The sequence below is a fragment of the Mauremys reevesii genome, linkage group 6, assembly GCF_016161935.1.
Source record: "Mauremys reevesii isolate NIE-2019 linkage group 6, ASM1616193v1, whole genome shotgun sequence".
Lineage (NCBI taxonomy): Eukaryota > Metazoa > Chordata > Testudines > Geoemydidae > Mauremys > Mauremys reevesii.
Genome location: NC_052628.1, coordinates 2,125,579 through 2,148,409, shown reverse-complemented (window position 1 = coordinate 2,148,409; position 22,831 = coordinate 2,125,579). Strand labels below are relative to the sequence as shown.

General features: G+C 42.4%; 1 protein-coding gene across 4 annotated transcripts in view; it reads left to right on the top strand.

The window, feature by feature from the left end:
* The window catches only part of UNC13B (unc-13 homolog B), a 354,256-nt gene that overhangs the window by 69,422 nt on the left and 262,003 nt on the right, over positions 1-22,831 (top strand). For 3 of the 4 annotated variants that reach the window (XM_039543401.1, XM_039543398.1, XM_039543402.1), the window contains exons 6-7: positions 19,147-19,220; positions 22,006-22,063. The exons of the other annotated variant lie outside the window; for it this stretch is intronic. In XM_039543401.1, coding sequence (XP_039399335.1) covers positions 19,147-19,220; positions 22,006-22,063 — 132 coding nt within the window. The remainder of the gene's footprint in view (positions 1-19,146; positions 19,221-22,005; positions 22,064-22,831) is intronic. 4 annotated transcript variants of the gene reach the window in all.

Genomic DNA, 22,831 nt, shown 5'->3' with positions numbered 1-22,831 from the left:
GTTGAATCTTTTGTTACCTAGATGATCAACATAAATAAGAGGGATTTGAACATTTCTTTGTGCCGTGAATCTTTAGCCTAGCGTGAGCTAAAGCTGCTAGTAGTTTTAGGAGTTTCGGGAGCGTGACACAAGATGCTCATTTTGAACCAGGGAGCACGTTTCAAACCACTTACCTGACAGTTTATTCATTCTAAATGGTGCAATGAATTGGAGAGCTGTGCAATTTATTTAATGAAGTGCAAGTGCCATCTACGGCTGCCTGTTCGTAAATAAAGTTGGATGTTTTGTTTTGTTTGTATCCTAGCTTAATATCACCTACCCAACAACACAGGAATAACAAACTATAGGAGCAGTTTTTCAGCTGTATAGATGCATCTGGTTAAAAACTACAGGACATTCAAAATCAGCCAGTCTAGAGCATAAAGAAGTTACAGTATATCTACAGAGAAAAGCTAGATTAGAAAAGATTTAGATATTTTAGTGGTCTGTATACACACAGCACTACAGTACTTCCTCCCCAACCCATAATGGGCTGTTGGGAATGTTAAAGGCATAGGGGACAACCTTAGCTCTTGCTTCCTTGGTTATCCGGTTGAACTTGCTAAGCGTTTTAAACTTGTTCATCAGTATAAGGTGACCTCTTATTTTGTTTGACTCCTTTGCATGAGCTCTCTTCTGAGCTGAGTAGCACTGCACCATGAGCCTGCAGATTGGTTATAGATAGTTTGTGCACTTGGACAACCATCCTCAGAATTGGCCATCCTGCTGTAGAGCCAAGTTAAGCCGTATTCATCTTACGTACCCCTTCCTATGATGTAAGCAGGACTCAGAATTTGGCTTTGAGGCTCTAAGATCTGTGTCAAGATTTCATATTCTGAAAGCCTTACTGAGTGTGATTTTTGTGCGCGCAGATGATAACTGAATGATGAGGCAGATCAGAATGAACATAATATTTTGTAAATATAATAGACATTCCCTTCTGACTTAGTAAACCAGCATGAGAGGCTGCCCTGTACTTGAAATGGTCTTGTCTGCCATATGTAGGGATCTGGTCTGGAAGGTCATTACCCTCTCATCATGAAAACTCCTCCTGAACACCCATCATGTTACATTGCCTATAGAAAACTAGCCACTGACCGGGTGGTTTGATTTAAATAATGAATCTTAATTGTTTTGCATTTTTAATTATTTTCCTAAAGAGAGGTTGATTCTGACTTGTTTGTAACCATTAAAACTCATTGATTTGCAACTAAATATAGCCGTTATACTATATTTGTTTTTGCTAAACAGGATACACTGTATTTATACACAGTTATTTAAGCTGTTATAAAACTGTTGTAAAGCTCAACTTACCTTTATTCTGAGGCTTAATTTTTAGAAAATGTTGAAAAATGTTTTAATTACTAGGTTAATTTTTTACTTATGATTAGTGTGAAGCTGTATTTGGGAATTCGAATGCAACTAAATACGTAAAAACCTCTGAGCATTTTTGTTTTTTTAATTAGTTAAATAAAGTTACCTTATGCTGGACACACAAGAAAAAAAATTATCAAAGCATGTTTTGCATTGAAAACTGATTTATTAAATGAAGTAAATATTTATAGTTAGTGAATTGAACTGATTTTCTTGTCACCATGTCCTTCAAGATTCTAGAATTAGCAGAGCTCATCCTTTCACACCTAGATTTTATTCAGACTGGAAGAGAAAACGAGGTATTTCAAGTGCTGGTCCCTATGTGTATTCCACTATGGGGTACACGTGTGCACCCAGAGTTGGAGAATTTTGAAAGCACTGTCTGTTGGTCCATTCATGTGCCCTTGCTTTTCTCATGCCTCAACCAAGGAGATAGAGGGCGGAGCGGACTGACCGCCTCTCCAGTTCCTTCTTACTACTTCATGACCTTGGTCAGAACCTCTGTCCTGGGGAATTTCCTACCCCTTTGCCCGCGTACTGCATTATGGGTTCTGAACTAAGCCCAGGATTCAGGGTTTCAGAATTTGTGGTTCTTGCTCATGCTTCTTCTATGTTGGCGACAACCAACGCCGCCTGTACTGCGTCGGGGAAGCCCTTGTTGCAGCATGGTGTAGTATCCTCATTTGTGCCCTTGAGGGGTGGGAACTTTGTTTTAAGAAGCACTTAGTGGAGAAAGCTATGAGGCCGCAGTCAGACCCTGGCTGTACATGGGTCTGGATCAGCAAGGAGTGTGCCTCCTGCTGTGAGGTCTGACATAGGAGCGAGGGAGTCTACTCCTAAAGATCCCCCATTGGGGTCTTGTCAGAAAGGCAGGGAGCATTCACAAACGCAAGAGCAAATCATCCTCTAAATCCACATCAGAGAAGTTGGATTCAGCCCTGCCTAAGTTGAGCAAGTCTTCCCACTCAGCCCATGAGAACTTAGAGCATCGTAAACTTCAGGGTCATGATTTGAAAGCCCACAAATCCTGGTGTCTGTCAGTACCAGACTTTGCTCCAGTGGCAATGGTACTTCGGTGCCTAGTAACCCTAACAACTGAGAACCAAGGGCACCGACAAAGGGCAGCCATTGAAGCCTCAACCACCGATGGTATCTGCTTTACCTTGCCAAACTATAACAGCTACACCAGCTCTGCTGGTTCAAATGGACAGGTCCCCTTGTATTCCAGGGAGAGCACAGTCTTATGCTTCACCTGATGTTTATTCTGTCATAGATCCCCAGTCTCTATCATCATCAGATCCTTTCCTCAGAAGGGAGGTCCTGACTCCACCAGGAGATGCAGCTTATGGGAGGAGTCTGTCCCCCATTCTATCATCCAGCCATGGTTTCCCTCCAGCAGAATTGCTGGTACTGCTGATGGATTCAGAATTGGCATTTTCTTTCTCTGGGGACTTGAAACCACACGAGGAACTGATATCTTCTCCTTTTGAGGCATCCCTTCCTGGACTAGTCTGGAACCAACCTCCACTTCAGCACCTGCCTCAGATCCTTTGGTACCCCACTCTGTGCGGTATCATGCCTTGACAACCACCCTTTGACCCATCTTACTGGCCATATTAAGGACTGTGGGATCAGTACCACCCTGCAGAGTTAACATGATCCACTCGGGAGTTAGTCCATCCTCCCCTGTGAGAGGACAGCCAAAGCTTCCTTCTGTACCCATGGAAGAGGAAGATGATGAACTGGATCTGGTGGTTCCCCCAGTATTAACAAGATGGTCCTCATAATCTCCAGAGGAAGCAGTTGCTCCAGTATCCCCCTGCCCCTCCCCAGTGACCCCACACAGTTGCAGGAACAGTTACATAGTATCCCCAGTGTAAACTCCCGAACATCCTACAGTTCTCCAGATCCAGCTAGATAGCTCTTCCTTTTAAAGGAAGCATTCTGGAACTAGCTAGAACAGTTTGATATACCCAAGACACTTGCACTCCTACCACTAAGAGGGCAGAAAAATGCTATTTTGTCCCAGCCAAAGGGAATATCTTTTCTTATTCTGTTCCTTTGCTTGTCTAGGCTGCAATGGAGAGATCTAGAAAGAAACATCCTTAGATCTACCCTGGCTAACAAAGAAGTAAACACATAGATTTATTGGGAAGGAAGGTCTTCTCTTCCTCTAACCTTCAGTTTAGAATAGCCATTATCAAGAACTGTTGGCTAAGTATGATTATCTGAACTAGTTGCATAATATGTGAATTTAGAAAAGAGAGAGCTCAATTCCAGGCTATTGTTTAGGAGAGCAAGTTGTTTGTCAGGACTGCTTTTCAATCAGCGGTAGATGCAACAGATACATCTTCATGGTCAATGGCAACTGCCATTGTGATGTGCCGTGAATTATGGCTTCACACTTTGTGACTTCCCAGAGGGGTCCAGAACACTGCAGAGGACCTGTCCTTCAGTGGAAGGCATCATTTTAACTAAAAGAGAGATGTGTTCTTTAGAGTGTGTAAGAACTCCAGGGCCACCCTCTGCTCCCTGGGAATATATCTAAGCTTGCCCCAAAGAGAGAACTCTACAGACAATCATATCAGCCTAGATGGTTGGCTCAACAGTTTTACCAAGAATGTCCTTATGAGCCACCCTGTAAAAAGCAAAGCATTCAGAAGACCCATTTCCCTGCACTTTCTGTGACAGCAGGAGGCACACTCCTTGCTGATCCAACCCCATCTAACCAATATTTTTGATGGGAGTTTGAGAGCTGTAAATCAATGATGCTGCCATCTACTGATTCCCACACATCCTTTGGGGGTCATCTAGCAATCTTTTCTCACAACTGGAGTGCAGTAATGGACAAGTGGGTGTTCATCATCATCATCCATTCTGGTTATGAAATTGAATTTACCGTCTGACCTCCTCCAAAGCCCCCATCCCCTGCCCATTTTCAGAGGCCTTTCTCATGAGGAGATTCTCAAACAAGAAATAGTTCCAACTACAGCATGGAACAATGGAGTTGGGTACCTCTTCAGCACCGAGAAAAGGGTTTTTACTCAACATACTTCTTAGTATCCAAAAAGAAGACTGCTGGAGATCCATCTTCGATTTCCGCCATCTCAACCATTTTATTTGCAAGCAGAAATTTTGAATGGTCACACTTGCATCTATAATCCCATGCTTGGAAAAGGGCATGTGATTTTACAACTCTTGATATGAAGGACATGTACTTTCATGTGGACGTTCACCCCGCTCACAGAGGTTGTCTCAGATGCATGGTGTGCCCTGATAATTTTCAATACAGAGTGCTCCCATTTCGCCTTGTTACTTCCCCAGGGTCTTTACCAAGGTTTTTTCAGTAGTAGAAGCCCATATCAAGTGTTCTGGCTTTGTGGTCATCTTTATCTCAATTACTGGCTTATCACTGCCAAGACACATCAAGAAGCCTGAGTCAACATCAGCAATGCTTCAGCTTCTTTCTTTCCTAGGGGTCAGAGCAAATTCAAAGTCTGTGTCCTCACTCCAACACAGACTTCATTGGAGTGTCCCTCAATTCAGTCATTGCAAGGGCTTATCTGCTGATGGGCAGGTTCCAAGTGATGAATAACTTCATAGATCAGGTCATAAACAACCCACAAACATCAACAAGAATGTCTTGGTCCATGTTACTTCATGCTTTCACCAGACACCATCTTCATTGCCTGCAGGCGTGGCTTCCAACAGTCCACTCCCCAAACAGTCCATCATTGTCATCATCTATTGTGGTGGAAGAATCCCCATCAAATATCTATAGGCATTCCCTTCTTTTTTTCCCTCACCAGACAGGATGATTGTTACAGATGCCTCCCTCTTAAGCTGGGGAGCTCACATGGACAGTGCAGGGAACTTGTGCATCCTGGCCTCTTGGGATGTCCATCAACATCCTGGAGTTGCGGGCAGTCCAAGACGCTTGCAAAGATTTTCTCCCACATGAGTAGACTGACAGTGCTTTCAAAATTCTCCAGCTCTGGGTGCATGGAAAGCATGAATGCCCACACTGGAATACAGATAGGGACCATACAGCTTGAAGAACCTCCAGTTACTGTAAGGTGAGTAACTTTCTCATTCTTGTCTTTTAACTTTGAATGTCCTAATCACTAAACTGAACTAGTTACATAAACTCTGCACTCGCAGAAGAGGCTGCTGTTGTCAAAAGCAGAAATAGCACTTTGACAAATTGATTCTTAAATAGTGGCATGGCTAGTGGTTTCTACCAGTTGGACTTTCTTTAAAACTTTGGCAGCAAACATGTAATGCATAATGTTTTATTTAATTTATAAAAGCAGCAAAGAGTCCCGTAGCACCTTATAGACTAACAGATGTATTGGAGCATGAGCTTTCGTGGGTGAATACATGCATCTGACGAAAGTGGGTATTCACCCACAAAAGCTCATGCTCCAATACGTCTGTTAGTCTATAAGGTGCCACAGGACTCTTTGCTGCTCTTACAGATCCAGACTAACACAGCTACCCCTCTGATACTTATTTAATTTAAATGATAATAGATCAGAGTAAGTTTAGGCCTTAACACAGGGTGTCATAATTCATAGGTTCATGGATTCATAGGTCATAAGGGACCGCAGTGATCATCTAGCTCAGAGGTGGGCAAACTATGCAGGGCCGGCTCCAGGTTTTTTGCTGTCGCAAGCGCGCACAAAAAAAAAAGCCAGAGTGCCACTGCCGAAGCGCCAAAAAAAAAAATAAAAAAAAATGCCACCCTTTGAGAATTGCTACCCCAAGCACATGCTTGGAATGTTGGTGCCTAGAGCTGGCCCTGAAACTACGGCCCATGGGCTGGATCTGGCCCATCATGGCTTTGGATCTGGGTTGCGGGACTGCCACCCCCATGACGCCGCAGGCCCCGCGTTGCTGCTGGAAGCAGCCGGCACCACGTCCTTGCAGGAGGGGGGGTAGAGGGCTCCGTGCGTTGCCTTCACCACCAGGTACTGCCCCCCCCCCCCCCCCGCAGTTTCCATTGGCCAGGAACGGGGAACTGCGGCCAATGGGAGCTTCGGGGGAGGTACCAGCAGGGGAGGGCAGTGTGCGGAGCCCTCTGCGCCCTCCTCCCCCAGGGGCCGCAGGGACATGCTGGCTGCTTCCGGGAGTGGCGTGGTGGGAGGCCAGGGCAAGCAGGGAGCCTGTCTTAGCCCCGCTGCGCACTGATGCCACCCTAGAGCCACTCCAGGTAAGCGGTGCCGGGTCGGAGCCCGCACCCTGAAACCCTCCTGCACCCCAACCCTATGTCCTGAGCCCCCTGCTGCACCCCTCCTGCACCCCAACCCGCTGTCCTGAGCCCCCTCCTGCACTCCTCACCCCCTCGTGTGCCCCAACCCCCTGCCTTGAGCCCTTTTCTGCAAACCACCCCCCCACACTCCGCACTCCCTCCTGCACTCTAGCCCTACATTCATGGCCCCGCATGCAATTTCCACACCCAGATGTGGCCCTCAGGCCAAAAAGTTTGCCCACCCCAATCTAGTCTGACCTCCCGTAGAGCACAAGCCAGAGAACTTCTCGAAAGTAATTCCTAGAGCAGATCTTTTAGAAGAACATGCGATTTTGATCTTAAAATGATCAATGATGGTGAATCCACCACAATTTTAACTTTAAATAACTTTATTTAAAAAATAAACCTGTAAGTATTTTACATAAAATCCAATTTAATCACAAAATCTAATTTTTGTAATTAAAAAAATTGGTTTTTATACACCATTGAAGTCACTGACATAATTCAACTCCTTATCCTATGAGTGAACTGCTCATTTAGGTGGAGTAAAGGGATGGATTTGTATTTGTCTTTATCGTGATCACTTTGCTTGCATATTGCATCACTTCTCCATGCGTTAGACTGTGATCTCTTTCTCTGTGCTGGCAGTGTCTGGTGGAATTTAGACACTACTGCAATATAGATAATAAATCACCTTAAACTTTTTGTGAGATATGTTAGTTTTCTTCTATATTACTAATGAAGCAAGACTATCTACTGAAACTTGCTCATTCTGCATTGCAGAAATTCTACCCTCATCTTGTATGAGTGTAAAGTAAAAATTCCTCATGTAAAGTGCTGATTTCTTTTTACAGCCAGTAAAGCAGTTATCTTAAAGACCTTTATATAGCAGAGCAGACTTTTGTGTTGGATAAATGCAAAATCCCTTATGTCTTAAATGTGATTCTTCTCCCCCCGCACCCTCCCCCAATTCCTATATTCTCCAAGAATTGAAAGCAGCACATTGCTTTTCTTGCTGTTCTTTAATAACAAATTGCCCAATGTATGAGCACAACATAAATATTGAGGAGCAGGGTTTATAACAAAAAAATGTGAGGCTGTTAGGTGAATTACAATTCTATTTTGACTTTAAAAATGCGTAAAATCCTAAACAGTTAGAAGATCCCTTTTAAGTCTGTTCACATTTTAAAAAGTGAAATACTTGTTCCTTCGTTTAACCTGCCAACTCCTGAGTTCAGAGATCCTCTGAACCACTTGATGTCTGCAGCAGCTACAGCAACTCTCTGTGCTCTTTTAAGTGGTTGTGGTTCAGACAGCTGTTGCAGGGTAATACCTGAAAATCCATTCTCCTTCAGTTATCTTATTTCATTTGTTTGTATTTCTTCCAAGAATGCTTATATCATAGTTAAGTTTTAGAGAAAACATGTGGAGACACAAATTTAATTTACAATACAAAATTAATGACTCTCCTAAAATTCTTGTAAGTAATGTATTTCTTTATCATGTTGAAATCCAGCCATACATTCTGAGTGCATGAGGTGAACCTCTTGTTAAATGTTTCCTTGGTTCAAATTTGAAACATGAACTTTCTGTGAAACTGCAAGATTTTTGAGCATCAACTTTAGTGGTTTCAAGGTTTCTGTTTCCTGACTAACCCTCTGCCTATCAGAGTAAAGAGCACTACTGTTTTTCTGAGCTTAGGTTTTCCCTGTCAAGGTAGTTAGACTTGCCACAGGAGATACTGAAAATGGCTGAAAAGGCAAAAATAGCAAGGGAAGGAAGGCGGGGGTGGGGGAGAGATCTCCCCTTGTGGGAGCAGAGAATATAATGGCTTTGAGAAGAGAGACAGTATTCCTAAATATCTCCTGGGAATGTGCATCTCATTTTGTTCCCCAGGTGAAGATCTCCCAAATACAATAAAATGGGTAAGAATGGAGTGGGGTGTGTGTGAGAGCATATTTGCTTGCTTAAGTACAATGTGTTAAATTTGAGCAAAACCCTTAGTTAGCAGCTTTCCAAAAATAGAAGGTGGAGTGTGCTCTACTTTTGTTGGACGATGCACTTTCTTCCTTTTCTATTCCTTCTTCTTTTATTCCCCATTAGTTACTTTAGGCAGACAATGCACATTTGCACCGAAGGAGTATGACTCTGTTCTCTGTATCGTGTCTGGGTCACCCGTTCGGTGTTATGGAAATGTTTTTTCTTGAAGACTTTGCAGAACCCCAGAAGGAACACTTCTTTAACAAGCAAAAGACGTGCTGTTTTTTTTCTTGCTGCTAGACTTAAGGTATTCTCCTTGGCTTTCACCTCTGCCATCTTGAGATGGCTTTTAGGGTTCATTGCCCTACCTCCTGGATAAAAACTTTTGGTCATGGTCCAGCTGCTAATAGTCTCTGTACTTCAGTTTGTTTACCATGTAGATGAAGCAAAAGTTCTGTGCTTCCGTCTGTTCAAACAGACACTCTGCTCTTTTGTTGTTGTCCTTTTTAGTCTTTCCTTCCAGGCGTCTAATGTCTGTGGGTTGGTCTGCTAGCCCATTGCTGTAGTTGTCTAGCAATAGCTCATGGCTTACAGAGATTCCAAGGGTTCGCTGTCCTTAAGAGTGAGATTTACAGCCCCAAAGAGTGAGATTCAAGGCTGAGTGAGACTTTTCAGGTGCTGTGGTGTTAAGCAATGACCTAAGTCAGAGACTCTCATCTTTAGTCCTTGGCAACATCCAACAGTCATATAAGAACATAAGAACGGCCATACTGGATCAGACCAAAGGTCCATCTAGCCCAGTGTCTGTCTACCGACAGTGGCCAATGCCAGGTGCCCCAGAGGGAGTGAACCTAACAGGCAATGATCAAGTGATCTCTCTCCTGCCATCCATCTCCATCCTCTGACGAACAGAGGCTAGGGACACCGTTCCTACCCATCCTAGCTAATAGCCATTTATGGACTTAGCCACCATGAATTTATCCAGTCCCCTTTTAAACATTGTTATAGTCCTAGCCTTCACAACCTCCTCAGGTAAGGAGTTCCACAAGTTGACTGTGCACTGCGTGAAGAAGAACTTCCTTTTATTTGTTTTAAACCTGCTGCCTATTAATTTCATTTGGTGACCCCTAGTTCTTGTATTATGGGAATAAGTAAATAACTTTTCCTTATCTACTTTCTCAACATCACTCATGATTTCATATACCGCTATCATATCCCCCCTTAGTCTCCTCTTTTCCAAGCTGAAGAGTCCTAGCCTCTTTAATCTTTCCTCATATGGGACCCTCTCTAAACCCCTAATCATTTTAGTTGCCCTTTTCTGAACCTTTTCTAGTGCTAGAATATCTTTTTTGAGGTGAGAGGACCACATCTGTACACAGTATTCGAGATGTGGGCGTACCATGGATTTATATAAGGGCAATAATATATTCTCAGTCTTATTCTCTATCCCCTTTTTAATGATTCCTAATATCCGGTTTGCTTTTTTGACCGCCTCTGCACACTGCGTGGACATCTTCAGAGAACTATCCACGATAACTCCAAGATCTTTTTCCTGACTCGTTGTAGCTAAATTAGCCCCCCCATGTTGTGTGTGTATAGTTGGGGTTATTTTTTCCAATGTGCATTACTTTACATTTATCCACATTAAATTTCATTTGCCATTTTGTTGCCCAATCACTTAGTTTTGTGAGATCTTTTTGAAGTTCTTCACAATCTGCTTTGGTCTTAATTATTCTGAGTAGTTTAGTATCATCTGCAAACTTGGCCACCTCACTGTTTACCCCTTTCTCCAGATCATTTATGAATACATTGAATAGGATTGGTCCGAGGACTGACCCTTGGGGAACACCACTAGTTACCCCTCTCCATTCTGAGAATTTACCATTAATTCCTACCCTTTGTTCCCTGTCCTTTAACCAGTTCTCAATCCGTGAAAGGACCTTCCCTTTTATCCCATGACAGCTTAATTTACGTAAGAGCCTTTGGTGAGGGACCTTGTCAAAGGCTTTCTGGAAATCCAAGTACACTATGTCCACCGGATCCCCCTTGTCCACATGTTTGTTGACCCCTTCAAAGAACTCTAATAGATTAGTAAGACACGATTTCCCTTTACAGAAACCATGTTGACTATTGCTCAACAGTTTGTTTTTCTATGTGTCTGACAATTTTATTCTTAACTATTGTTTCGACTAATTTGCCCGGTACCGACGTTAGACTTACCGGTCTGTAATTGCCGGGATCACCTCTAGAGCCCTTTTTAAATATTGGCGTTACATTAGCTAACTTCCAGTCATTGGGTACCGATGCCGATTTAAAGGACAGGTTACAAACCTTAGTTAATCAAACCAGCACTTAATAGTTTTAAAATGTGACCTGCTTAATATTGCATATGAAACATTTAAATGTCCTAATTCATACCAAAGTCTAAGGCAGGTGAGAATTCTATATGCAATGCAAGCCAGTGGATTTTAAGAAAAACAACTATTTGCTGGCTGGAACAAAAACCTGGATGGGTGGAGATCTCTGAGGACCAGAGTTATTACCTGAGTAGGCACACAGTCAGTGGACAAAACAAGTAATATTAAAAATACCAAAAACCTGTTCTTCGATAAACTGAACAAAAAGAAAACTCTTTTGTCAATACAACAGTGTGTTTATTTTGCATATCACCAGGTCATATTAATGATCCATTTTACAGTAAAAATATTTGGTTTGTATATTGCTCATTTACTGTAAACTAAAAATCAGATTCCAAAATAAATGCAAAATTAAATATTTAAAATAAAACACACCAACCAAACGATACATTAAACGAATGTAAAAATAAAGAAATTTAATTAATTTGAAGCTAACAAACCATAGATAAAGGGTTCAGATTCCACATTTCTTTTTAATATCTAATTTGGTTTCACATCTTATTCATGTGCTTCATTATATTGCCATGGGGCCTGTTTCACTGTTTTTATAACTTCTTTTGGTGGCTCAAACTTGAAATATGGCTCAGGAGTTGCCAGCTTCACTTAGATAATAGAGGACTGTATCCCATCTAGTCCAAGGTTTGGTCTGAATGTTGTCTTATTCTTTCAAATAAGACTGAACACTCTCTTGTCTCCTGAATTTGAGTGGAGTAACACTAAGGCAAGCCTGGACAATAATGGGAACGTGAGAAAACCACCAGGGCTTTTGACATGGCTAATTAGGATATGCCACACTGTGTCCATCCTCTATTGCACAGAGGTGTTATCTGTGTCAGTCTGTAGTGCTGCCTCATTCCATACACACTGAGTGATAGCTCAGGGAAAGAGGAGAACCCGGGGAACTACAGACTGGTCCGTCTCACCTCAGTCCCTGGAAAAATCATGGAGCTGGTCCTCAAGGAATCCATTCTGAAGCACTTTGAGGAGAGGAAGGTGATCAGGAGCTGTCAACATGGATTCACCAAGGGCAAGTCATGCCTGACAAACCTGATTGCTTTCTATGATGAGATAACTGGCTCTGTGAATCTAGGGAAAGCAGTGGATGTGATAGATCTTGACTTTAGCAAAGCTTTTGATACGGTCTCCCATAGTATTCTTGGATGAATGGACTATAAGGTGGATAGAAAGCTGGCTAGATCATTGGGCTCAACGGGTAGTGATCAACGGCTCGATGTCTAGTTGGCAGCCGGTATCAAGCGGAGTGCCCCAGGGGTCGGTCCTGGGACCGGTTTTGTTCAACATCTTTATTAATGCTCTGGATGATGGGATGAATTGAACCCTCAGCAAGTTTGTGGATGACACTAAGCTGGGGGGAGAGGTAGATATGCTGGAGGGTAGGGATAGGGTCCAGAGTGACCTAGACAAATTAGAGGATTGGGCCAAAAGAAATCTGATGAGGTTCAAGAAGAACAAGTACAAAGTCCTGCACTTAGGACAGAAGAATCCCGTGCACTGCTACAGACTAGGGACCGAATGGCTGGGCAGCAGTTCTGCAGAAAAGGACCTAGGGGTTACAGTGGATAAGAAGCTGAATATGAATCAGCAGTGTGCCCTTGTTGCCAAGAAGGCTGTCATGGCTGAATCCCCACTCTCACTTTGAGTACAGAAGGTGGAGGTCCACAAGGATTTTAAAAATTAATACTTGCTACTCCAGGCTTGTATTAAACTCCCAAGGCTTTTCTCTGACCTTGGCTTGCCACTAAACACTGCCACCACCCAAATGCAAAAAAAAAAAAAAAACAAACCCAAAAAACCCACCCTTAGACTGAGGAAGGAGCTCTTGGGAATTCCTCCCTGTGGGGTACCCTGAAGCCCTTTCACCCCCCTCCCCTCAGGGAAGAGCTGAGAAAGAAAACAGAGGAAATTAGCTGTTGCTACTAGCTAAACAAACAACATGCACAAACCTCTTAGGACACCAAAAATCCAATCCTGTTCTTAAAAAGGTAAATTTTATTAAAAACAAAAAGGAAGAAAATACATCTGGAACTTAGGCTTTTGCTATATTTTAAAAGAGCAATTCCAAAAATTAAGCACCACAAACAAGCAAGCAAACAAAAGCATCTGGGGTTAGCACAGAGTTCACAAGACTTAAAAAAATAAACACAAATAAACCTAATCACGTCTTCCTAAACATTCCTAATTTACTTATTTAGGTTGTTAAAAGTAGTTCTAGATCTGATCCGATGGTTTTCATATTTGGTTCAAACTTTACACAGCATTCCTGCTGCCTGTCTCTTCAGCCCAGAGAGAACAACAGACAAAGGGAAAGGTTTTTTTTTGTTTTGTTTTGTTTTTTGTTTTTTTTTCTCGATTTTAAAAAAAGTTCTACCTTCCCATTGGCTCTTTTGGTCAAGGTGCCCACTTCCTTTTCTTTACTGGGGGACTTTTAACCCTTTACAGGTAAAGCAAGCAGAGAACAGCTACCAAGAGGGATTTTACAGCTGGCTGGCTGGGTGTCCATCAAAGGGAGCTACCCCCTGCTTCATTTATCGCAAAGTTTAACGGCATATTGGGCTGCATTAGTAGGAGCATTGCCAGCAATGGAAGTGATTATTCCTCTCTATTCGTCACTGATGAGGCCACATCTGGAGTATTGCGTCCAGTTTTGGGCCCCCAACTATGGAAAGGATGTGGACAAATTGGAGAGAGTCCAGCAGAGAGCAACGAAAATGATCAGGGGGCTGGGGCACATGACTTGTGAGGAGAGGCTGAGGGAACTGGGCTTGTTTAGGCTGCAGATGAGAAGAGTGAGGGGGGCTTTGATATCCATCTTCAACTACATGAAGAGGGGTTCCAAAGAGGATGGAGCTCAGCTAGTCTCCGTGGTGGCAGATGACAGAACAAGAAGTAATGGTCTCAAGTTGCAGTGGGGGAGGTCTAGGCTGGATATTAGGAAACACTATTTCACTAGGAGGGTGATGAAGCAGCAGAATGGGTTACCTAGGGAGGTGGTGGAATCTTCATTCTTAGAGGTTTATAAGGCCCAGCTTGACAAAGCCCTGGCTGGGATGATTTAGTTGGTGTCGGTCCTGCTTTGAGCAGGGGGTTGGACTACATGACCTCCTGAGGTCTCTTCCAACCCTAATCTTCTATGATTCTGTGATAGCTGATTTCTACATCAACTGGTAATCAACAAACTTTTCTTGCGGCTTCTTTTTCTCAGGTGGAGAGAGATTGAACATGTGCTGGTATCTGCCAACAAAGTGCAATCTGTTAAAAGTGCGGGGATTCTCAAACTATTTGTGCTGGGGACCCCCTTTGAAAATATTTCAGGCTGTGATGACTGCCCCCCACCCCTCAAAAGTGACAGCAAATTACTGTACCTACTCATAAGTGTACTAAAAGCAGCATATTATCATTATCCCTCCAGTCAAAGGCACTGAAGCGTTTCAAAAAGCGTAAAGCAACGTTTCTCAGGAACAAATATGTGGACTTTAAGGAACATGTTTTCTGGGGGAAAAAAAAATAGGCAACAGGACACAGTTGCAGGAGCTGGAAGCCTTTTCCATTGATTGTGGTAATAATCATAACATTGTCCAAGGACTGTGGCTTTATACATAATTATATACAAACAGGTATCTGGACTCTTAATGCAAAGGCTGCTGCTGTTTTGAAGCACAAGTTTTTTTGAATTGTGACTCCAGGGAACTCAGGCAGACCCTTAAATTGTCCTCTACATTCAGTTTTGCCCAGTGTTTATTCTTTAAGTATGTCAAAGCTGAAAAAACAGGTTCACATAAGTAAGTAGCTGCGAATGGGAGAAACACTTTACTTGCTGCAGTTGAGATTTGGAGATAGTTTGCTTCGAGGTGAAACCCAGAAGTCAGCTGAGGCTAGGATTGGAATCATTGCTTCAGAACGGAATCACGTGAGGTGTCAGTCAGTTCCTCTGGAGCTTTCAAGCTGACATTTGAATTTGGGAAAACTCCTAGTCGAATGGGTTCTTATGCAGTTAAAGGTGATTAGGTCACAATTGAACTCAGTTTTTGAAATACTCTGTGCGAATGTAGGGAGGTGTTCAGCTACGTGTTCTTTTATATTCCCAATGGTGACATCACTGGCTGAGATTTCCAGGAGACTGTTCAGCACTGAAAACATTTGAAATTTTTTGTTGTCGACTTGACTTCCAAAGTTTCACTTTTTTAGTAAAGGCATATATTTTGTCATTGAGTTTGAGAATGTTTGTTTCATTTCCTTGTAGTGACTCATTCACTGAATTTAAACAAATGTATCTACCAGGCATTTTTTACAAGACAGCTGCCAACCAACCATTTGATGCCACTTCAATGCTGCTTCAGGGTGGAATCCACTCAAGTCAGAAACACACACCTTATTTCTCAATTCAGACAGGCGGGTTAGAACTCCTCCCCACGACAGCCACTGAACCTCTGTGTGCAGTAATAAGTGCTGATGATCCAAACCCATTTCTCCACACAGACTTTTAAGAAGTTGAGAATTCAGTGGCTTTGCTTTAATAAAATTAATGATTGCTACAGCTTGACTCAAAATTGATTTAAGGTAGGGATCCATATTCCTACCAGCAAGAGCCTTCCTGTGAATCATTGCAGCATGTCCACTTGGCGACAAGACCACATTTGGTACCAGACAGCTGTCGCGGCATCAGTGCAGATCCCTACACAGCTGTTCCAGTTAATGTGTTCCCCTGTTATAAAGGCATCAAGGAGCTTAAAAATTTCCTCTTCCCTAGTATATGTTGGCAGTGCCTTGCTAAAGAGAGAGTCATCTTTTACTCTGTTTTCCCAAGTATACCAAACATAGACCGCTAACTGTGCTGCCCCTGAAACATTAGTGGATTCATCAATATGTAAGGAAAAGAATGTGCTCTTTTTAATCCTTTCCACCACCTGACATATCCTCAGTACAATGACTCACTGTATCATTTGATAATGGAATAGAGCTGAGCTGAGCAGCAGCATTTTTGCCAATCTTACTCTCTCATTTTTTTAGATGCAGGAAAAATAAGATTCAGTGATGGTGAGGCTTCTTTGCCTTGGTGGTTAAAAGTGAGAGAGCATAAGGTGCTTCCAGAGTTTTGGCTGTCAGTTGCTGATTTGCATAAGTTTTTTGTTGCTCAAGTTCAAGGGGGGAGGGATAGTTCAGCACTTTGATCACTGGCCTGCTAAACCCAGGGTTGTGAGTTCAGTCCTTGAGGGGGCCACTTAGGGATCTGGGACAAAAGTCAGTACTTGGTCCTGCTAGTAAAGGCAGGGGGCTGGACTCAATGACCTTCCAGTTCTAGGAGTTAAGTATATCTCCAATTATTATTATGAAGGTTTCTTTAAAAAAATTCCACAGACCTCTCCACATATGTAGGGTGATTTGTTTGTAAATGTTGCTGGAGTTTGTTTGGTTTTAGACTGTTATTGGCCAAAACTTGACTGCACAAAACACACTGGGGACTTGAAATGTCTTCTGAGCCAGTGTAAGTAAATCCAAATGCCGAATAAGAACTGTAGTTTTTTCTGGGTTTTGGTTTTTTTCCTGCACTTACAAATCCTGTTCTCCACCCTCCATCAGCTTGAGCTCCTCTCTTCATGACATGTACAATAAAATGATACATTGTTTTAACAAATTAGTTTATTTCAAATTTTACAGTACTATATATTTTTTATTTTCACTGTTTTTTCCTGCTGTTAGAGTGGGGGCCAGGGCTCTTCATACGCTATAGAAGTGGTAGGCCACATTCTATGAAAATAAGGGCCTTGCTTAGGGAAGTGACCCAATCAAAATGGCCTTGTTCTCATGGAGCGCCCTGCTCTGAAGGCAGAGCATGGAGTGGCTCTGCTAGTCAGAGGCTGTGAAGGCTGTGCCCCCTGCCACCTGCTGCAGAGAAGTAAGGGTGGCATGGTATTTTCAGACAGTTCTGCCACTCTTACTTCTGATGCTGCTGGTGGGTGGCGCTGCCTTCACAGCTGGGTGCCCAGCCACCAGCCTGCCATCTGACACCCCTACAATGGTCTAGGGACCCCCACTTTGAGAAACACTGGTCTAGGGAACTGTCTACTTCTAAAGTGTCCCATAGGCCTTGGAAAAGACTTCACTGTGTTGGACAAAACTATCCTGGTCCCAGTACAGGGCTTTTATTTCTCAAGATGTTTTCAGAAAGGCTTGAGGCTCGCTTTTTTAATTTCTTGGGAATATTCACTGTATAGATGTCATCCTTTAGCCTTGCAGATTGTCACATTTATAAAGGCTGTGGCAACGAACTGAACTAGGGTTTTGTCACTTCCTATTGTAATGCAATAAAACCTCAGTCTAACACTAAATATTTCCTTCAGGAGTTAGAGTGAACGTGCTAGCTGCTTTTGGTCAAAGATTCATTTCAGACTGCTGCTGATTCCGTTCCATTTTTATTTATGGTATTTCCTAATACATCCTTGAAGCTGCCTATGGATTGAAGGTCCAAGCCACACAAAAAAAGGAATTCCACCACTGGAAACATCTCTTGTTTTGTAACGACATCCCTGAAAATGTAAAGTTATAAGCGTTATAAATATTAGTAATTATCCTTCTTGTTTCTCTGCTTTAGAAGTTGTCATTTAATTGCAGGTGTGTAATGGTGGTGACTAGCAACTGGAGCAATGCCTCTGTTATCTAGGATGGACTCTGGTACTTCCCCCTCCCCTCAAATTCCCCAGGAGAATATTCCCTACTTTGAAATAAGAACGAAGGGCCATTAGAAAGCAGACACCGAAGCTAAATGCTACTCTTTGAATTTGGGATTTTTTTTTTTTAAAAAAAAATGTTGTGCAAAAATGATCCCTGTTTTTCTAAAGCCTCATTTTTTAGAAGTGTTATCCTTTTGTTAATTATTCTGGGAGAGGGCTCGGGTGAGATTTCACTCTAAACAGTGCGTTTCCTTTAATATTGTGTTCCTCCACGGCTTCTCCTTCTTGGATTCTGTTCTGCATCCTGCTGACGTTTCTGAAGTGACCTCAATAATTCTCTTACGGGGATGCTTTGAATTCAGTGGCAGCAGTCCCCCTTGCTGCTGTTGCAGCTCACTGCCGTTCCTTGGTACCGTCTAGATTCGCAGCTTGTACATGTGTAACTTGAGCATCATTCTGTGAAATTGCGGTCCTCAGAGCACACTCTCTGCCCGCCCCAGTGCGGGGTATATCTGCACTAGTTCATCTCCCAAGCGCGAGTGACAGTCCCCTCCTCAAAAAGATGACCCTCACTGAAAATGACAGAATTCCACACTCAATTATATAATGTTTTTTTTATTGTTTTAAATTTTGAAATAGAAAATAGTTACCCAAGCCAGAGGTACTAAACTGTCAGCTGCAAACATCTAGCTGACACGCAAAAGCATGTTAATTGTGTAACTGGACAGTTCAGCCTCTAGAAGAGGAAGCAGTGTTTTTAGTTTACCATAAAGTTAAACCTTCACGGCACAGAACAACACACTGTCACTTTAGCATAATTCATTCAGGTAACATCGATTGCCGCAGAACAGCCAGTTTGTGGCCTGCAAAGGAAAACTGGGGTGATTTTATTAGGTTGTAGATGCTTACTTACACCCTGATATGCCATCAATGAAAATGTGCTCTCTGGAAGGGTAGTTAGGGGCATTGTTCTTCTGGGGTTAAGGGGAGAGAACTTTGACCACATCATATTGTGTTTCCAAGTGTGTAGCTGGTTCATGATTTTTTTTAGTGACTCATATTTATTATAATAGTATAAACAGTCAGATTTTGCATCCTTCTTTTCTGCTTTGTGCGTGTTTTGTGTTTGGTTAGGTAGCGATAAACTAGAATGTTTACATACAAAGATCTGAAACTAAATTACTATTTAAAACTTATTTACATTTGATGCTAATAGAGGACATTTCAGTGAATTTCAAAATGAAGGCTGTCTTTGATGTGCTTTAAAAAAAATCCTGTTTTCTTGCAATGTCATCACTGTTTTAAGTGTTCCTGTTAAATATAAATTTATTTAAAAAAATAACTTGCTGGACAACTAATTTGGTGTGAATGACTGATGCCTTTGCTGTCGCTATAGATATCCCTGAGGAGGAAGCCAGATATTGGACCAAAAAACTAGAACAGATAAACTCTTTGGGAGATCGTGGTGAGGTGAGTAAACCTCACTTGAAACAGGCGAACACTATAATTACAGTAGGATTCTGATCCAAAATACTCCAGAGTGTACTGTAGTGCTATGCAGAATTTCCATGACAGTTAAGTTTAGGTCATTACTACAGTTTTCCTTCATTCACAGGTTTTTCACTGAGCTGTTCACATTCCCTTGTGTCCAGTGTTAATTCCAGCTAGAATAAGGGCTTGGCTACACTTGCAAGTTAGAGCGCATTAAAGCAGCCCCAGGCGCCCTAACTCAGGACCTGTCCACACTGGCAAGGCACTTAGAGCACCTGGACTCTGCGGCTGGAGCGCTCCTGGTAATCCACCTCCACGAGAAGCATAACGCTTGTTGCGCCTTGGCTGAATTGCCCCAGTGTCAGTGTGAACACGCTGTTGCATTACTGCGCTTTGATTAGCCTCCAGAAATGTCCCATAATCTCCTTAAGTCAAGTAGCCACTCTTGTCATTGTTTTGGAATCAGCTGTAGAAATGTGGATACACGCTTTCAAAGCTCTGTTTCTGACAGCGGCTGCTTATCTGCTCCAGGACGAAGCAAGCCATTAGTGTGGAATGCTGCTGTTGTGGGGGAGGAAGTCTGCTGCTGTCTGAACTTAAGACAGCATGCTGACATGCTCTCAGCTCCCCAAAAACTCATTTCCCCCCCCCCCAACACACTCCGTCACACTCCACCCCACCTCCGCCATTTGAAAAGCACGTTGCAGCCACTTGCATGCTGGATAGCCACCACAATGCACTGCTCTCTGTGGCGTTGCAAGAGCTGCTAATGTGGCCCCGCCAGTCGCTTGAATCTGACAGTGTGAACACACTGCAGCGCTTTCCCTACTGCACTCTCCGAGGGCTGGTTTAACTCTCAGCGCTCTACATCTGCAAGTGTAGCCATGCTCTAAGAGAGGCTGCAGCATGTGAAAATTGAGGAGAAATTGATTTTTGGATGATACTTAGATTCAAAACAAGTGTAAAACTTTGGTTCTGCTAGATAGCAGGATGAGGCAGTTAGGAGAGCAGTGCTGCCCCCAGCTATGTTCGTTGTTATCTAGAACCAAAAAAGGAACACTTCAGTTTCTTAGCTCTTTATGCAAACTATACACCAAGGACACTTGTCTTATTGAAGGTGATATTCATCTGGTTGATGGACTTAATTTCTTGCCTTTAAGGAACTTGTTAACTCCAACAAGGGCAGGTGTAAACAGTGTTAACCTAAAGTGTAATACATGTTTCCCAAGAGAGTATTGCTAAAATGTCCTGTTGGTGATAGCTATAGCGTGTTGAAGTTTGGGGGAAATTTATTGTACCCTTAACTTAGCCTTCCTCCGTTAAGAATGTTAGTGGATTCATTGTGGAGATTGAGAATACCCAGGCAGAAGTTAAGTCTTGTCTTGAACTGTTTAACCTAGTCTTTCAGCTGCGTTTAAGTGGATGAAAAATAGCTTGTGTGTAGCTTTTTCTGGCTTCAGGGAGCATTTCCAGTAATAGCTCTAGGGTTTCTTGGTATCTGTGAACCTAGTGAAAAGCAAGACATGTGAACGTACAACTTTTCAGTAATTCTGCTGCAATACATCCCTCCTCCTGGGATGAAAGCTGAGTTTTAGCAGGGGAATTCTAGTGCCAGACATGCGGTGGAACATAGGTGCCCTCTAGTGATTCATCAAATTCTCGGTAGATGAAGAAGTTTGCATGGATTGTGATGCAATCCCCAGTTCTTTTAGATGCCTTGTCTGCTCATCCAGCCTGTTCTTTCTCGCTGTGCTTACCTATTCAGCTTCTTGCTAGTCAGTGGAAAGTACGTCCCTGTGTTTACTTCCTCATTTATTGTGAAATAGCCCCGCTGGTGGTCAGTGTAAGGCATTGATTGACGAATCAGTATTTCAAAACTTGCAGCTTCCACTGACTTTGGAGCCCTTTTCCCCAGCTCTTGGCTGGTGAGGGTTGTGTTCTTGACATTTTGCCTAATAGGATTAGAAATTATTCTACTTATCTTCTGTCTCTCGCCTCAGACAGACACTGGATTATTTTTGAATTACTGGTCCACGGTGGGAGGAGGCGGCCAAAATAATATCATAAACATATCTTCAGGGAGCACTTTTAATGCTGTAGCAGACCTTTTTGGAATAAGCCAAAATTGGTTAAATGGAATCTCTGTGTACTCCAGTGTAGTATTAAATAAGATGTAAAATCCGTCATGTTGTTGGGTGTTTCCAGACTCTGCTGAAAGAGTGTTCTGGGTATTGCACTACTAATGAGCACATTGTCTAGCTCTTTCCCAGTTCCCACATCCAGCACTGCCACAGCATTCAAACGTGAGTACCTCAAATTCAGATTTAGGCATCTAATATATAAATTGCTGTATTCTCAGGCTCCTGAGCGCTCGCACATTCCATTGAAATCACTGCTCAGCAGCTCTGAAAGTTAGACATTTTAGGTGACTAAATATGGATTTAGGTGCCTAATTTGAGGTCCCCAAGTCTGAAATTTTTTGTCTTGAGCTTTTAAAGTAGATAAGACTTTACCCAAGCCTTGTGTGCAGCCATCAACAGATATTTTGGCATGGGATAGTGCCAGTTTTTACTTTTCTGGGAGCATGTTCTGTATTTGGGTATTAAGGAAAATATTTTGCACTTTAACACCTTCCCTCCCCAGGACCCACCCCTCACACCAGTATACTCTCAGAGCGTAAGCTTGTTACGTTCTGGAAATCCTGTTTCATAAGGTTGCTTTCAATCTGTTATCTGTCTGCGCTCTCTCTTTTGTCTTCCCTTAGTATTCATTTTCAGAAGAAGTCCAGAAGAAACCATTGCCCACTGCTGCCTCCCAGTGTTGTAAGTATGACTTTATTTTCTGTCTCAACACTATGTTCTCTTAAATAACCATAGGGTGAAAGGGCATTAGTTTAACATAGGCTGGTATATCTGGGCAAAGTTCTCTAGTTAGAACTGCAGTTAGACAATGGCAGCCTGCCTTGCAAAAGGTTACATCTAGGTCTGATGTCAAACTAGCCATTTTTATAGGTCAGGAAGAATTCTCTAAATATAGGCGTCTGCCATAAAGAACCCTGTGAATGATCTTAACCATACAAGTTTAATAGTGAAATCTGAAACTCTGCCTGTAACCTATTCTTGTTTTACCTATGTAGTAGGCACATAAGGTTTATGAGATCATCCAAAATGTTCGGATCTCTGTAGGAACTATGGATAATGGGAGAGTTGGATGGAATATATTTGTCTTCACTCTGAGGTTTTGTTTTTTTTCCCCTGTCAGATCAGTAACATGATTTTTAAGAGTATTATATGGTAGTCTTATGACTCTTTTTAATGGTATATTTTTTTGAGAAGGAGAATATTTGGAGGCTGAAATCAGGTCAGTGTACCTGTTACAATGTAGCAACATTTTGTGTATTATTCCTAATATTGCATTTATTCTCAGCATATTCTTTAAAACAGTGAGATGAAAAAAATATTCATTAATGTTAGTTGTTTCTGCTTTAACTCACTATTTTGGATCTGTTTCCTTTTTGGTACTTATGAAAATGTGAATGGGGAAAGAGTTTAGCACATGTTGTATACTGATAGTTTTGCAAAATTATATTT